General features: G+C 47.0%; 2 protein-coding genes across 2 annotated transcripts in view; one reads left to right on the top strand and one right to left on the bottom strand.

Moving 5' to 3' along the window:
- The first annotated feature begins 317 nt into the window (after positions 1–317).
- LOC148699506 (uncharacterized) overlaps positions 318–17234 on the top strand; it is a 28044-nt gene continuing 11127 nt past the window's right edge. Inside the window, exon 1 of the mRNA XM_088714092.2 lies at positions 318–1134. The gene's annotated coding sequence lies outside the window, so the exon portion shown is untranslated. The remainder of the gene's footprint in view (positions 1135–17234) is intronic.
- Positions 6421–11977, bottom strand: LOC149750934 (uncharacterized). The gene is made up of 2 exons (XM_089928366.1): positions 8692–11977; positions 6421–8100 (listed from the first exon to the last, which is right to left on the bottom strand). Exon 1 carries the CDS (start codon positions 10436–10438, stop codon positions 9197–9199), a length of 1242 nt encoding a protein of 413 aa, XP_089784492.1. The 5' UTR covers positions 10439–11977; the 3' UTR covers positions 6421–8100; positions 8692–9196.

Here is a 17234-nt window from a genome sequence, read left to right on the forward strand (position 1 = left end):
TCACTTTGAGTTGACGAAAGGATGGGGGTATCCAAGAAACAAGGATGAATTTGGGCGCTGTGACAGCAGAAAGAGTATCCCAAATGTCTGGCCATCCCAAAGAGAACATAGCGGCAGCTGTGGTAATCTCCCTCGCATGAAGCATAGCTTTGTCCACCACCCTCTTTGAAGGTAACTTTCTGCCCTCAAACAGTTAGGCATTTCTTTTTAATCATATATAATAAGCCAAATATGCCCATAAGATCTCCGCCTCAACGGTACCAAGACTCCGTATGGAGACTATGAGCCGATGAATTAAGTTTTATGCCGATTCTGCCAAGTGGGGTAAATGATCAGGTGACCTACTCCAAATTTCTCAGGCTCTGGGACGTCTATCTCCAAGGCGCCGACTCCATCTCATACCCTTCGGCGTTGAATCTGCTAGCTGTGGAAAATAATAAAAAAAAATTATCCGGAGGGGAAAACGACGTGTGGAGATTGGAATAGTTGAAAGGTCACACGCTTCCCCAGATTAAAAAATTATTCGGAATTCGAGGCTGGTGGAAAGTTGGAATTCTTTTTCTACAGAATGAACAATTGAAAGAAATTTATTAGAGAGAGACAGAGAGATGGGGAAGGGGTGGGAGCGGCGGTATCCGGACCCCATCGATCGCTCGGAGCTCCAAGAGAACGAGCTTCCAGGGGATTAATTTACGGGCCGGGTCGCGGCCTCGGGGGATCGATCAGCGCCGGAATTAGGTTTAGGAACTCGGCTTCCTCCTCGGTTCTCCGTCGGCTGGGTTGCAGCGGTTGGGGTCGTTACAGTTTTGCTTCGATCCCAAGGATTGGAGGGGGTTGGTGGTTTGGATTGTTTCGGGTGGTCGGATTCTTGGGTGCTTTGTTCGTTCTTGAAAGACTTCAACTCGGATCGGATCGGATTAGATTCAGGTTTTGTTCTGGGTTTCGTGTGGTTGGTTTGGGATCTGGGTTTGTATTTCCGAGAGGTATCGAGGTTTTGTTGGTCTGATTGTGTGGTGGCGGTGGTGGTGAGGTGATGAAGGTGGTGGATGGGGAGTAGAAAAGTTGGGGCTGGTTTGGAAGATGTTAAGGAGGCGGCGAGAGGGATGCCGAGCTTCCTTTCAGCGCTCATCACATGTACGTGTGTCCGACTCTCTCGAGAAGTTTTATCTGCTTATTATTTTATTCTGCATAATCCTTTTGTGTTTGTTTAGTTCTGGCAATCCTGCTTCGAATTAGTGGTCTTGCTACTATTTCTGTAGAAAAAAAAAGTTAAATTGCTTCAGTTTTAATATTAAGGTACTCAGTTACATCTGAGGGATTTCTGTACTTTGTTTCTTCTTCTGTCACCGAGCAAGCTTTCTGGGTTTCCTTGATGAAGTCAATCACAAAGACGAAACTAAAATAGCAAGCAACAGTGTTAGGGTTGTTTGACTCTGTTCGAGTTTACTGGGTCTAGAGGGGTTACCTGTTGGAATGCTTCAGTCGGGTGCTGGTGATATTTTAAAATGCAAACAATGATAAGAAAAATGTTATTGTTGAAATTCTGACATATTGTGTGCCTCAGTTGTTTTTGATACCAAAACTGCATATTTTCTAAGCCCGCCGTGCTATAACAAGGCACAATAGCTTCGCCTCTGATGTTGAATCTTGAAAATTATTTAAAATCATCAAAATCTGATATATTGTGCATATTGTCAAACTGTGGGAGTTGTGAACATAATAACCTTTTGCGTACAAGAAAATACAATCTATGAGATTTGTATATAAGCCAGAGATTTAAAAATATGAGAAAAAATTGAGCATAAAAAAGATAATGCTTTAATTATGGGTCATGTGGTCTTTCATGGAAAGTTTGATACACACAGGCATACACGCACACATACACATACACATACATACATGTGTATGTATGTGTGTACATATGTTTGCATCTGTATGTGTGCGCGCGTATATATATATATATATATATATATATATATATATATATATATATATATATATATATATATATATATATATATATATATATATATACACACACATACACATGCATACACGCACACAGACTTTATGAAGCTTCATGGATGCCGGCCATCTTCTTAGAAGAACAACAATAAAGAGCACACAGTCTTTATGAAGCTTCAAATGAGGCACATCAAACAAGGATTAGGTGATTGTGAATCAAATGAATATGGGTGAACGCGAGATTTGAGTGGATTACCTGGAGGTTGATCAATCCGAGAACACCTGAGGTCTTCTTCTATGAGGAATTCCCCGGGAGAAGGCAGACTATTAGCATGACAAAAGAGGCAGACCAGTATCCTCTTGATCAGTAGGCTTGAAGTAAAAGCCGAGGTGAAGGCGGCTCTCCATCTTTGCCTTCTTTTCTGCAAATTCTGGAGCTCTTGATGGACAGAAGGGGAGGAGGAGGAAGGTAAGGCTTTGACGCGATACCAGTGGGAAAGAGAGAAGAGAGAGAGAGAGAACAAAGAATCTTTCTCTAAGTAAGAGAAGGAGAGAGATGATCTGCGGGCGGGGTCTGGGTCGGGGGACCGCGAGCAGTGGCCGATGGCAACAGGCAGCCTGCGGCTAAAATCACCCACAAAATGCCAAAAACGCTCTCGATCCTTTAAGACAAGGGATCCATCTTGACATTCAAAACTTTAGAAAAAGATGGCCTCCCCACTCCTTATTTCAGGGTAGTGAGGCGGAGTAGGCCGTCCGATCTCCCGGGGGAAAGGGAATGGGGATGACCAGGATGTATGAGTGCAGGAAGACTCGACCTTTTCTTGTACTTCCCCACTTGAGTAAAAGATAAGGAAGAGACGAAAGAACCAATGGCCAAATCCTTCTATGAATCTTCTATAATATCTAGCCAAATCTGGAAATCTTGACACACTGGTCGGTCTACTCCAACCCACCATGGCTTCTACTTTTGTCGGATCCACAGGAAATCCATTTTTAGATATCATATGATCAAGAAAAGGTACTGTCTAAACAAAACTCTTATTTACTTAATTTAGCAAATTTCTTCTCTCTTAGAATTTGAAACATATACTTAGATGCTCTTCATGTTCCTCGTTATTCCTGGAATAAACTAAAATATCATCAATAAACACTACCACAAATTGATCTAAGAAACGTTTAAACACCCTATTCATCAAGTCTATAAATGTAACTGGTGTATTGGTTAATCCAAATGGTATTAACTAGAAATTAATAATGTTCGTACCATGTTCAAAATATAGTTTTGGGCACATAGTCTATCTTGATTTTTAATTGGTAGTAACCTGATCTGAGATCAATCTTGGAAATGACTTGTGCTCTCTATAACTGATCAAACAAATCATTATATAATGGATATTTATTTTTGATATTTACCTTATTTAACCCCATGTAATCAATTCAACCATAAGCTGCCATCTTTCTTCTTGACAAATAGGACTAGAGCTCCCCAAGGTGATACATTGGGTCTAATGAAATTCTTGTCTAGTAATTCTTGGAGCTGCTCTTTCTACTTCTTCAACTCAATTGGAGCCATTCCGCATGGAGCTTTAGAGCTTGGCCAAGTACCTGGTATTAATAGGAAATTCAAACTCCCTATCTTGTGGCGGTTCTCACAAGTCCTCTACAAAATGTCAGGAAACTCTCGTATAACATGGATATCTTCTAATTTTTGTTCATCTTGTTGCATATCCCTCACATTACCCAGATACCCTGTACAACCCTTTCTTAACATTTGTCGAGGCTGCAAGGTTGATACAACTTGTGGAGGGGCAGTTCCTGCACTTTCTACAAAACTATACTCAGGCTAATTAGAAATATGAAAATTCATCATCTTCTTGTGGCAATCAAATGAGGCATGGTAAGCAGCTAATCAATCCATTCCTAGTATAATATTTAAATCCCCCAATTCTAATACTACCAGATCTGCCACCAGTTATCTATCTCCTATTCTAATAATGTAAGACTTGTAGACATAATCTGTGGTTAACACATCTTCAACTAGGGTTGTAAAGTCTAGCCCATTGGCCAGCCTAATCTAGCAATGGGCTTGGTCCACGGACTAGCCTAGAAGGCTGACCAATCTAGCTTTTGAGCATCACTTCGGCCTGCTCCTGCTTTTAGCATTAGACTTGGAGCTTATATGATGTATGTTGGCATGTAACCTTTTTAGAGTGAACTAACAAACCATGCGAAATTCAAACATTGTAGTAAGTAGAATCCATAGCTTTTTTTTTTTTTTTTTTTTTTTTTTTTTTTTTTTTTTGCTTAGAACGGGTGCTTCATACAGTACGTGTGTGAATACACCCAATAAGGTCAAAATACAGTAACTCACGGAGTGCCAATGGCAACTCTCCCTCTCCTGACCAAAGGGCATACCCTGAATGGTGGGCCACGAAGGCAGCTACCCAATCGGCTGCCCCGTTGGCCTCCCTAAATACATGCTTGGCCTGGATGGCCATCCCATCTCTCATCATCGCCACAATATCGCGGATCAAGGGGTGGTCTGTGACCCCACCCCTCAGCCCCCTCTGAATCCACTGGATGACGGTGGCCGAGTCACCCTCTAGCATAATCGAGCTGACCCGCAAAACAATCCGTGCATGACGAAGACCTGCCCAGGCTGCACGCAGCTCTGCTCCGGGGACCGATGTATCAAACAAGTGGCAGCCACCAGCAGCTACTGCCCTCGCGTCCGGGTCCCGTATGACAAAGCCTGCACCGCCACGAGTGCCGTCATCCAAAACCGACCCATCGAAGTTGACCTTGAGGAAGCTCGGGGGTGGGGGCTCCCAGGTGAAAAATACCATCCGAGGAGCTGCCGAAGCAAAAGAGGAGCCCCAGGTGTCCCAAGCAGTCAAAGGTCTGTCCAGGGTGGCTCTGATCTCTGTGGCCTGTGCCCGAGCAAGCTCTGTCACAAACCTCGGTGACAACCTACGCTCGCCAAAGATGCGAGCGTTCCTAGCCAACCAAATCTGGTATGCTGTGCAGCTCGCTCTGATACCCTCATCGCGAGTCTGTGAACTGGCTAACCACTGTCGTATCACTCCGAGAAACTATAGTCGCGCACTCCGCGCCCCCTGCTGGAGCCCAGTCCACTGCCATGTCGCCCTCGCCCATGTACATTGGAAGAGCACATGGTCCACTGACTCCTCAGCTCCACACGTCTCACACTCTGCCGAGACCCCCCCGCCACGCCTGCTCAACTCGGCTCTCGTCGGAAGGCGGTCCCAACATATCTTCCATAGGAAGAGGGCTACCCTCGGGTGAAGACCCGACCTCCAAGTCCAGGTACAATCCGGCCCCGGCTCGTGCCCCGCCGAAATAATGCGGGAAAGATCACCTAATCTAACACTGGCCCGGCTCGAGGTGCCCCAGACCCTGATGTCCGGCCCCCACATCCGGGTAACGGGAGGGACCGAATCCTCGTAGCTAGGTGGACCCCAAACAACAACCTGAGTCTGGCCTCATCCCACTCTGCCCCTCCAGGGACTAGTAGGTCACACACCCGTAGCCCCTCCACTGCCTCAGTGTGAACCATAGTCGGCCAGCAACTCAGGGGAAGGGAGTCCACCCATGAGTCGCCGGTCACATCGATACTCCGGCTGTCTCCCATCAAAAATCTGGTATGCGCCAAAACAGATGGCATGTACCTCCTGATCTCACGCCATATGAAGGAGACTCGGCGCCCCCCTCCCCCCGCTGCCACTGAAACCCTCCGGCCATATCTGGCTGCCATCACCTGGCTCCAGAGGCCATGAGGCTCTAGCCAGAACCGAGCCGCGTGCCGAGCAAGGAGCGCCTCGCGCCTCACTACAAGGGACTGCACCCCCAAATCACCCTCGCCGATAGGAAGGCACACCTGCTCCCATGCCACCAGGTGCACTCCGTGACCTCCACCGTATGACCCCCACAGGAAGCTCCGAAGGAGGCGCTCGATCCTCAACAGAATCGTCTTCGGAACCACTGTGTTGGCCATAAGGTACACCGGTATGGATCCCAGCACCGCTCTAACCAGTGTCACTCTCCCCATCATAGATAAAGAGGACGCCCTCCATCCCTCCAACCTTGTCACGACCCCCGCCCCGTTCCCGGCGGGCCGCCGCGACGGTCCTAGGGTGCGGGTAGGCATAAGGCCACCAGCCACCACGTAGAACCCTACTACCTATTAATCATCAATAAATTCTGAAAATTTTGGCATGATGCATGCACAAAATGATCACCTTTCCTATGGTGACCTGTCAGGATTATCTCATTACATACAAAACGCTACCTGTCAGAGCAGCAATCACATAACCTGTCACATAACGAACCTGGACAATATATATCAATACATCATCACAGGCATATAACTCAACTGTATAAAAATCTGGTTCCCATTCTATCCATGGTCAAACCCATATCCACAACAGGATCTATGACTGTAACTATGCACTATATACAATAGAAGGTTTATAATACACCAAAAGGTATAAACCTCTATCTACATTATACTATACTATGGAGCGGCACAGCTAGCAGGCAACCACTAATCCTGCTCCTCTCTATACAATACCTGCCCTGCAATCAAAAACACCAAACTGAGGAGTGAGTATATAAATACTCAGTGAGTGGAGTAGAGAGTACTATGCACATGAGACAGAATATAATCATGGCTCGAGATGAAATCTCAAGATCAATAACAAGATGAACATGATCTCAACATAGAGAATATGGAGTAAATCATCAATATCACCACAATCAATATCAACTCATCTGAAGCATATATGGAATAATCAAGTAAACATATATGCTACTCATGAATATGCTCAACAGATCATAATGCTGGAACATACAAATCAGGTGTCAATATGCTGAAATCATCACTAGACAGCTATCGGGAGGTGGGTTTTACGCCCCAGGCGAACCAGCAACAACTCCCTACTGCCATATGCATATATCGAATATGACACCACACCAATATGTAAATCATCACTAGACAACTGTCGGGAGGTGGGTTTTACGCCCTAGGCGAACCAGCAACAACTCCCCACTGTCACATGCATATGCAGGATAAGACACCATATCGATAATGTAAATGCTAAACAGCTATCGGGAGGTGGGTTTTACGCCCCAGGCGAACCAGCAACAACTCCCCACTGTCACATGCATATGCAGGATAAGATACCACACTGATCATGTAAATGCTGGCCAGTATCCAGAACAGAAATCCATCTCACATCTACATACTAAACGGCACCTCGCGGGAATTCTACATCCGCGGAAAGCCATACTGCACCTCGCGGGGTCTTACTATGCCCGGCGGCAAGCAGAATATAAGTCGTAGGACCGGCCGATCCTACGCCTAGGGCCGTGTCCCCCCCTAGGAAGGGACTGGGCTCCGCCCACCCAGAAGGCTACTATGTGCACAAAGGCCGATGTTCAACCCCCATCGACTATAGGTGTCCTGCAGATACTGCCAAGCCATGCATAAATGCCATAATGCACCCTCCCAATACTCTACTAAAAAGGAGTATAATCAAGATTACCACTCACTCGATCATGACCCAATCATAAACTAACATCAGGGTTGGGAGTGAGGAATCACGGGAGTACAATGCAACTCAATATACCATGAGAAGGGCTGTACAAGTCTTTGAAATAGAGGAAATGAAATCAATTTACAAAAGAAATCATTTCACAATTCAGATCCAATTTCATTACTCATAAAGGAGTATAATCAAGCTACGACTCACAAGTCTTTAAAATAGAGGAAATGAAATCAATTTACAAAAGAAATCATTTCACAATTCGGAATCAATTTGATTACTCATCAACCCCTCGTAATTTCTCTCAATGTTCCCTCAAATGCGTGCACAAGATAATCAAGTATGGAGAAACAAAATTATAGAGGAATCTACTACAATATCAATCAATATGCTCAAGTGGAATCAATTCACACTTGGCGACATTCATGAAAATGAATTAAGGATGCTCATGGTGCAAAGTACATGACTCCCACTCACCTGTCAATCTGGCACAGCCCTGATATGCCTCCAAAAATCTACAGCAGGCAGTGGGGAACTTCTTCCTCTTGTTCCCTAGCTTCTTGCCCAACTGTGACATGCATTTACAATACATTTAGTCTTGTATCAAGGTCATAATCTACGTGCCAATTATAATATAGGGAACTTTAATTGATTCAACTCCCCCGTTCCCTAAATCTTTTCTTTTCTTTCTCTTTTTCTTTTTCTATTAATTAACTCATCATTTATGTGTATTAGGGACTCCCTTGCACGAGTACAAGGTCCCTTTTTGCTTGATCTAGGCTTAATACTCTATTATAGCATGAAATCCCTTATTTTCCACCCGGATAAACAGTAACCCGGACCGACAGCCGGTTACTTCATCCCGGGTTTGATCCACTTTTCAGACTTCAAATTTGATGAAATTTTTACCTAACATTCTACACTCATAGAGGATTCCAGAATAGTAATATGCATCACTATCGGAGGCCGTTTGACCCCCGAAATAATTCGCCGAAGTTGAGACTTCGACACAGTTTTTCCGTAATACCGGAAAAATTTGTCGAAATCCGATTCTTCCTCTTTTAACCACCTCTACAACCCTTATCCGACCCCTCTAGACTATATCCACCCTTTGTATAGCCTAATGTCACCAAAAGACTAGATAGGGACGGATATTTACCTTTTTCTTTTTGGAAATCGAGGTCCTTGCGTAGAGGGGAAGGAGATCTACGTTTTTCCCTTCAGCTAGAAGTGCAACCGGGATCTCCTTCCTCTTTCTTTCTTCCTTTCCTTTCCTCTTCCTTTCTTCCTTTCCTTCTTCTTCTTCTCTTTTTCTTTCTCTCTGTGTCGTCTGAGAACCCCCTCCCTCTTTCTCTCGGTTTCACCAGCTCAAACCCTCCAATTAAATCACATCAAAACACTATTCACCCTTTGTTTAATATTATTAAATTCCCATTTTGCCCCTAACACTTCAACATATCTACCGTTATGCCATTAACTTTTGATTCCTTCCAATTTTACCCTTACCACTTCAATGCATCTACAACTATGCCATTATCTTTTGATTCCTTCCAATTTTACCCCTTATATCAATTTTAAAGGACTATTCTATCCCTTTTTATATATAAAAAAAAAATTTGGGGTTATTACATCCTCCCCCCCTTATATAAAATTCGTCCTCGAATTTAAAAGAGTAAATTACCTGTCATAGCTGCATTCGATGTCTGTGCCTCCTGTGGATTTACCGTGAACACCCTTCCTTGCCCTCTGCCTACTGGAGCTGACAGTTGAGATGGTCCAGCACTCTGCTGTGATGTTTGTGCTTGACCTCTACCTCTGCCTACAGGCTCCCTACTACTAGGCCTGTCCATCTGCACAGAAGGATAGGATGCCAAAGGCACAAACTGCTGGGTGGCACCCTGCGGGCATTCTCTGACAAAATGACCCGGCTGTCCACATCTGTAGCACACTCCCTGACCCATTCTACATCTGCCAGGGTGCTGCTTCCCACATATGCCACATACTGGCCATGATTGGAACCTAGATTCAGTTCTGGCCATAGTGACTGGAGGACGAGGTACTGATGGTAGAAAAGTATCTTGTGATTGACCTCTTTCCCTCCATTTCCTCTTACGTGGGGCAGGTGGAGCTGAGCGTACAGACTGCTCCGTCGGGCCCTCCGAGAGATCTACTCCCTCAGATCTACCTCTACTGTTTTGCTCCTTCCCCACACTCATTTTCCTCTGTTCTCTTTCAGCTCTTTCCTCTTTGTTTCTGGTCTCCCACTGTTTTGCTTTATCAATCAGCCTAGATAAGGTGGGGACCTCTACTGCCAGTACTGCATTATAAAGCGGGGAAATCAGACCCCGCCTGAATCTTTCTATCCTGGCAGCTTCAGTGGGGATGATGTAAGGAGCATACTTCCCCAATCTAGTGAACTCACGAGCGTACTCAGATACGCTCATTCCGGGCATCTGCTTCAGCCTCTCAAACTGAAGAGCCCGATTCTGCCTCTCAACCGGAGACAAAAACTCATCCATCACTGCTTGCCTGAACTCTTCCCAGGTTGGAGGATTCCTACTGTACAATTTGTCCTCCACTTGTCTCTGGTACCAGCCCCAGGCATCTTCTTTCATTGTGAGCCCTACAAGTTCTATTGCCCTTGTATCAGAACAGGGCAGTCTCCGTATCATCTTTTCAGTCTCCTCCAGGAATCTCTGAGGATCTTCACCTTCTTCCCCCTTAAACTCTGGGGTTCTGAGCCTCAGAAATTTCTGTACAGTAATTCCCTCATCATCTAGAGCTCGCCTGGCCAAACTTCCTGGCACAGGTACAGGAGGTGGAATGGATACTACTGACGGGGCAGAAGATTTCCCCCGAGCAATCTGCTCCCTCAGAGCCTGATTCTCCGCCAGTAACTGTTCCATCAATGCATCTCTACTTCCTACATCTCCTTGATCATCAACCCTCCGTCTATCAGCAGGAGGAGGTTTTTCTCTTTAGGGCTCGACATGTGCGGAACCCGCATCCAATGCTATATCTGGCTCCATCCTCTTTCCAGGACGAGCAGGTCCTCTCCTTGGAGGTATTCTTTATATCTCTCTAAAAAAGTCAAAAAGAGAGGATGGTCGTTACACACTGAGTCATGATATATTTTACTGAGTTGTAAATGACTCATAAAATAACATACAGAAAAATCCTATGCTCCATAGTATAATCCTATACTTAATCCTGACTCATCCTATTGCTCTGACAGGACTCTTGTTTAACCTTTGCTCTGATACCACCTCTGTCACGACCCCCGCCCCGTTCCCGGCGGGCCGCCGCGACGGTCCTAGGGTGCGGGTAGGCATAAGGCCACCAGCCACCACGTAGAACCCTACTACCTATTAATCATCAATAAATTCTGAAAATTTTGGCATGATGCATGCACAAAATGATCACCTTTCCTATGGTGACCTGTCAGGATTATCTCATTACATACAAAACGCTACCTGTCAGAGCAGCAATCACATAACCTGTCACATAACGAACCTGGACAATATATATCAATACATCATCACAGGCATATAACTCAACTGTATAAAAATCTGGTTCCCATTCTATCCATGGTCAAACCCATATCCACAACAGGATCTATGACTGTAACTATGCACTATATACAATAGAAGGTTTATAATACACCAAAAGGTATAAACCTCTATCTACATTATACTATACTATGGAGCGGCACAGCTAGCAGGCAACCACTAATCCTGCTCCTCTCTATACAATACCTGCCCTGCAATCAAAAACACCAAACTGAGGAGTGAGTATATAAATACTCAGTGAGTGGAGTAGAGAGTACTATGCACATGAGACAGAATATAATCATGGCTCGAGATGAAATCTCAAGATCAATAACAAGATGAACATGATCTCAACATAGAGAATATGGAGTAAATCATCAATATCACCACAATCAATATCAACTCATCTGAAGCATATATGGAATAATCAAGTAAACATATATGCTACTCATGAATATGCTCAACAGATCATAATGCTGGAACATACAAATCAGGTGTCAATATGCTGAAATCATCACTAGACAGCTATCGGGAGGTGGGTTTTACGCCCCAGGCGAACCAGCAACAACTCCCTACTGCCATATGCATATATCGAATATGACACCACACCAATATGTAAATCATCACTAGACAACTGTCGGGAGGTGGGTTTTACGCCCTAGGCGAACCAGCAACAACTCCCCACTGTCACATGCATATGCAGGATAAGACACCATATCGATAATGTAAATGCTAAACAGCTATCGGGAGGTGGGTTTTACGCCCCAGGCGAACCAGCAACAACTCCCCACTGTCACATGCATATGCAGGATAAGATACCACACTGATCATGTAAATGCTGGCCAGTATCCAGAACAGAAATCCATCTCACATCTACATACTAAACGGCACCAAGCGGGAATTCTACATCCGCGGAAAGCCATACTGCACCTCGCGGGGTCTTACTATGCCCGGCGGCAAGCAGAATATAAGTCGTAGGACCGGCCGATCCTACGCCTAGGGCCGTGTCCCCCCCTAGGAAGGGACTGGGCTCCGCCCACCCAGAAGGCTACTATGTGCACAAAGGCCGATGTTCAACCCCCATCGACTATAGGTGTCCTGCAGATACTGCCAAGCCATGCATAAATGCCATAATGCACCCTCCCAATACTCTACTAAAAAGGAGTATAATCAAGATTACCACTCACTCGATCATGACCCAATCATAAACTAACATCAGGGTTGGGAGTGAGGAATCACGGGAGTACAATGCAACTCAATATACCATGAGAAGGGCTGTACAAGTCTTTGAAATAGAGGAAATGAAATCAATTTACAAAAGAAATCATTTCACAATTCAGATCCAATTTCATTACTCATAAAGGAGTATAATCAAGCTACGACTCACAAGTCTTTAAAATAGAGGAAATGAAATCAATTTACAAAAGAAATCATTTCACAATTCGGAATCAATTTGATTACTCATCAACCCCTCGTAATTTCTCTCAATGTTCCCTCAAATGCGTGCACAAGATAATCAAGTATGGAGAAACAAAATTATAGAGGAATCTACTACAATATCAATCAATATGCTCAAGTGGAATCAATTCACACTTGGCGACATTCATGAAAATGAATTAAGGATGCTCATGGTGCAAAGTACATGACTCCCACTCACCTGTCAATCTGGCACAGCCCTGATATGCCTCCAAAAATCTACAGCAGGCAGTGGGGAACTTCTTCCTCTTGTTCCCTAGCTTCTTGCCCAACTGTGACATGCATTTACAATACATTTAGTCTTGTATCAAGGTCATAATCTACGTGCCAATTATAATATAGGGAACTTTAATTGATTCAACTCCCCCGTTCCCTAAATCTTTTCTTTTCTTTCTCTTTTTCTTTTTCTATTAATTAACTCATCATTTATGTGTATTAGGGACTCCCTTGCACGAGTACAAGGTCCCTTTTTGCTTGATCTAGGCTTAATACTCTATTATAGCATGAAATCCCTTATTTTCCACCCGGATAAACAGTAACCCGGACCGACAGCCGGTTACTTCATCCCGGGTTTGATCCACTTTTCAGACTTCAAATTTGATGAAATTTTTACCTAACATTCTACACTCATAGAGGATTCCAGAATAGTAATATGCATCACTATCGGAGGCCGTTTGACCCCCGAAATAATTCGCCGAAGTTGAGACTTCGACACAGTTTTTCCGTAATACCGGAAAAATTTGTCGAAATCCGATTCTTCCTCTTTTAACCACCTCTACAACCCTTATCCGACCCCTCTAGACTATATCCACCCTTTGTATAGCCTAATGTCACCAAAAGACTAGATAGGGACGGATATTTACCTTTTTCTTTTTGGAAATCGAGGTCCTTGCGTAGAGGGGAAGGAGATCTACGTTTTTCCCTTCAGCTAGAAGTGCAACCGGGATCTCCTTCCTCTTTCTTTCTTCCTTTCCTTTCCTCTTCCTTTCTTCCTTTCCTTCTTCTTCTTCTCTTTTTCTTTCTCTCTGTGTCGTCTGAGAACCCCCTCCCTCTTTCTCTCGGTTTCACCAGCTCAAACCCTCCAATTAAATCACATCAAAACACTATTCACCCTTTGTTTAATATTATTAAATTCCCATTTTGCCCCTAACACTTCAACATATCTACCGTTATGCCATTAACTTTTGATTCCTTCCAATTTTACCCTTACCACTTCAATGCATCTACAACTATGCCATTATCTTTTGATTCCTTCCAATTTTACCCCTTATATCAATTTTAAAGGACTATTCTATCCCTTTTTATATATATAAAAAAAAATTTGGGGTTATTACAAACCTGCTCTAGACTCGCTGCGCCAAACCGGAGCACTCCGCCACCCGTAGCCTGCGGCCAGTAATGGGAACACCTAGATAGGTGAGCGCCCCCACCTGCTCTGGTATCTGTAGAATCCCTCTGATCTCCTGTCTGGCTCTGCTCTCCGTGCTGGGGCTGAAGGAGATGGTGGACTTCAGCAAGTTCACTCTCTGGCCGGACGCCGCGCAATAGTCTGCCACCACCCTGCGGAGAACCCGAGCGTCCGAAGTCCGTGCCCTGGTCAAAAGAAGACAATCATCAGCAAAAAGTAAATGGGAGATAGGTCGAGCCCCCGGGGCTGGGGTATAAGCCTCCAGCTCCCGGCTGGCGCACACCCTCTCCAAGGATCGAGACAAAATATCAGCACAGATAATAAACAGATAAGGGGATAAGGGGCATCCCTGTCGTAATCCTAAGGTCGACTCAAAGAAGGATGATGGTGTGCCGTTGACCAAGATAGAAAATTTTGGCCCACGGACGCACCCCATCACCCAATCAATCCACTGCCTCGGGAAGCCGAAAGCCTCCAAAGCCCGCTGAAGAAAACTCCACCTGATCCTGTCATAAGCCCGCTCCATATCCAACTTGACTGCCATTAGGCTATGCTGCTTCGAAGCTCGCCGAAGATCCCGAAACATTTTCTGAGCCAACATAACATTGTGAGAAATATTTCTGCCGGCCACAAAGGCCCCTTGCTCCTGGCTAATGATGCCCGGTAAGAAGGGCTTCATTCTACCCACCATGATTCTAGCCACAACCTTGTATAAGGTTGTGCACAAGCTAATAGGACGAAAGTGACAAGGTTCAGTCGCATTCTGACGCTTAGGAATAAGCGTAATGAATGTGGCCTTCCAGCCCACAAGCATGGCTGCCTGGGTAAAGAAGCACTGAATAGCCTCCACCACCGCAAATCGGATAATACTCCAATACTGCCGAAAGAAGAAAGGGGAAAAACCATCAGGTCCAGGAGCCTTGTCCGGAGTCAAGGCCCAGACTGCCTCCTGTACCTCCAGCGCCGACACCGGCCTGATCAAGGCTACACTCTCGGCGTCACAAATGCCCACATCCACCCTCAAAGGGCGGTCCCCATCACTGGCCTCCTCATCCACTGTCCATCTAGTGCGGAAAAAGTCAAGTAAGGACTGGCGGATGGCGGGCTCGCTCTCTACACGGAGTCCGGACCCATCTCGAAGAGAGTGAATCATGCTCCTCCGTCTCCGTATAACAGCAGTCCGATGGAAGAACCTAGTATTTCGATCCCCCTCGCTTACCCACTGCACACGGGATTTCTGATGCCAGAAAATCTCATGTTGACGTAACAAAGAGTGGTGAGCCACGAGCAGTCCCCGGAGATCAGCCATATCGTCCTCTGGGAGCATACCCCCTAGATCTTCCTTCCTCTGCAACTCGGCGATCGAGGACTCTACGCCCTCCAGTCGCCGGAAAATATCACCCACAACCTCACGATTCCATCGACGAAGGCGTATTTTAGTCAACTCGAGTTTGCGTGAGACCTGTTGCATGGGATCGCCATGCACAGGAATCCGCCACGCATCGCGAACAATATCCCAGGACTGAGGATACGACAGCCAAACCTTCTCGAAGCGGAAGGGGCTGTGATGCGTAATGCCCGGTGAGGTGGAGAGTAGCAATGGGCAATGATCCGAGGCTATCCGAGACAGGTGGCTGACTCGGCCAGAGGGGAATCGGAGGATCCAATCAGGGGATGCAAAAGCCCTGTCTAACCGTTCCCAAACTCGAGCATTGCCCTGCTGATTATTGCACCAAGTGAACTGTGGTCCGGAGAAACCTAAGTCTACCAGGCCGTTCCGCGACACAAAGTCACGGAACTCCCTCTTGTCCACTCGATTCGTAAAGGCAGCGCCCCCCCGCTTCTCGTCCTCACTCAGAATACAGTTAAAGTCACCAATCACTACCGCCGGAATACCCTGGGCGGTCAGGTTGGTAATCTCCTGCCAAAGGATCCTCCTAACCCAGTGGTCCGTGCTAGCGTATACACCACACAGTACCCATGGAGCAGCGTCGGGTCTTGATATGACCATGATTACTTGTTGAGAGGAGTTGTGGAAGACATCAATCGTCGCCACACCCCGCCTCCACAGAACCAAAATCCCACCCGACAACCCCTGGGAATCAACTGCATAGGTCTCCCAATCCCTCTCCATACGCCGCCTCAACCGGCTGAGCCCCTCACCAGATAATCGGGTCTCATAAAGGAGACAGATCTCCGGACAATGGATCTGCACCAAACGTTTAAATGAAGACATGAAGGACGGCTTGGCCGCCCCCCTACAGTTCCAAGAGAGAATCATCATGGATCACAGTCCACATAGTCGGCCTCAGACTCATCCTCTCCTAAAGTCGCAGGGCCATCCTCAGGCTCAGAACCCAGGTGGCCTCGCTCCTCCTCCACTCCACCAGGTGCGGCTACAAGCCCCATAACAACTGCCCTGACCCGCAGGGCGGCGGTAGAGTGGTCCATAACCGCTCCTAGTGGTAGAGCATCGGCCATGCTCCCCTTAGCATCCTCCCGCACCCCTGCAGTGAGGATAGGCGGGCCAAAGCGAAAGACCCCCTTCGGTCCACATCCGGGGCCCGCATGAGCATCCCAAGTCCGAGTCACGCTCGGCGTACCCAGCATGGGTGGGTCCTGACCACCGACCTGGGGGAGTCCCAGACCAGCCGCCGACTCCCGAGAGGGTGGGCTATACCGGAAAGGGCCAGTCATAGGGCCACCCTCCCCAATCGGCTCATCCTGGGCCAAAGGAACCGGCTCAGATCTATCCCCTAGGCCGGAGGCTAGCTGAGTACACGGACTGCACGTAGGCATGTCCCGTGACCCCCCACCAGCCTGGGCCTGCAGGGCATGGGCCCGCGGGCCTTCCTCTCGGCCCGAATGCACCGGGGCCTGCGGCCCTAATGCGAGCTGGGCCCGTGGGCCCTGCATAACTGGGGCCTTCGCGCCCCCTTCCCGGCCTACGGCCCGGTCGACAACCCCGCGCGCAAACGGGGGCGCAGCAGGGGCTGGCCCGCTCAGATGGGTCGCGGGCCCGCGCGCGACGGGGGGCGCACGGTCACTCGCGACAAGAAGCGGGGACGGGGGTACTGGCCCGCTCGCAACAGGGTAGGCGGGCCCACTCGCAGCCGGTGGCGCGAGCGGCACAGGCCCCCCACTGGGCGCGCCAAGAGGGCACCACCACCGGCCAAAGGCGACCGGCGGCGTGCGACCTTAGTTGGCTTTTGCCAACCGTCGGTGTCCGCCGGGGATGCCGGCGACGTCTGGACAACCACCGGAGGTGGC

The sequence above is a fragment of the Phoenix dactylifera genome, chromosome 18, assembly GCF_051530095.1.
Source record: "Phoenix dactylifera cultivar Ajwa chromosome 18, Ajwa_hap1_PhDact_Kaust_v1.1, whole genome shotgun sequence".
NCBI lineage: Eukaryota > Viridiplantae > Streptophyta > Magnoliopsida > Arecales > Arecaceae > Phoenix > Phoenix dactylifera.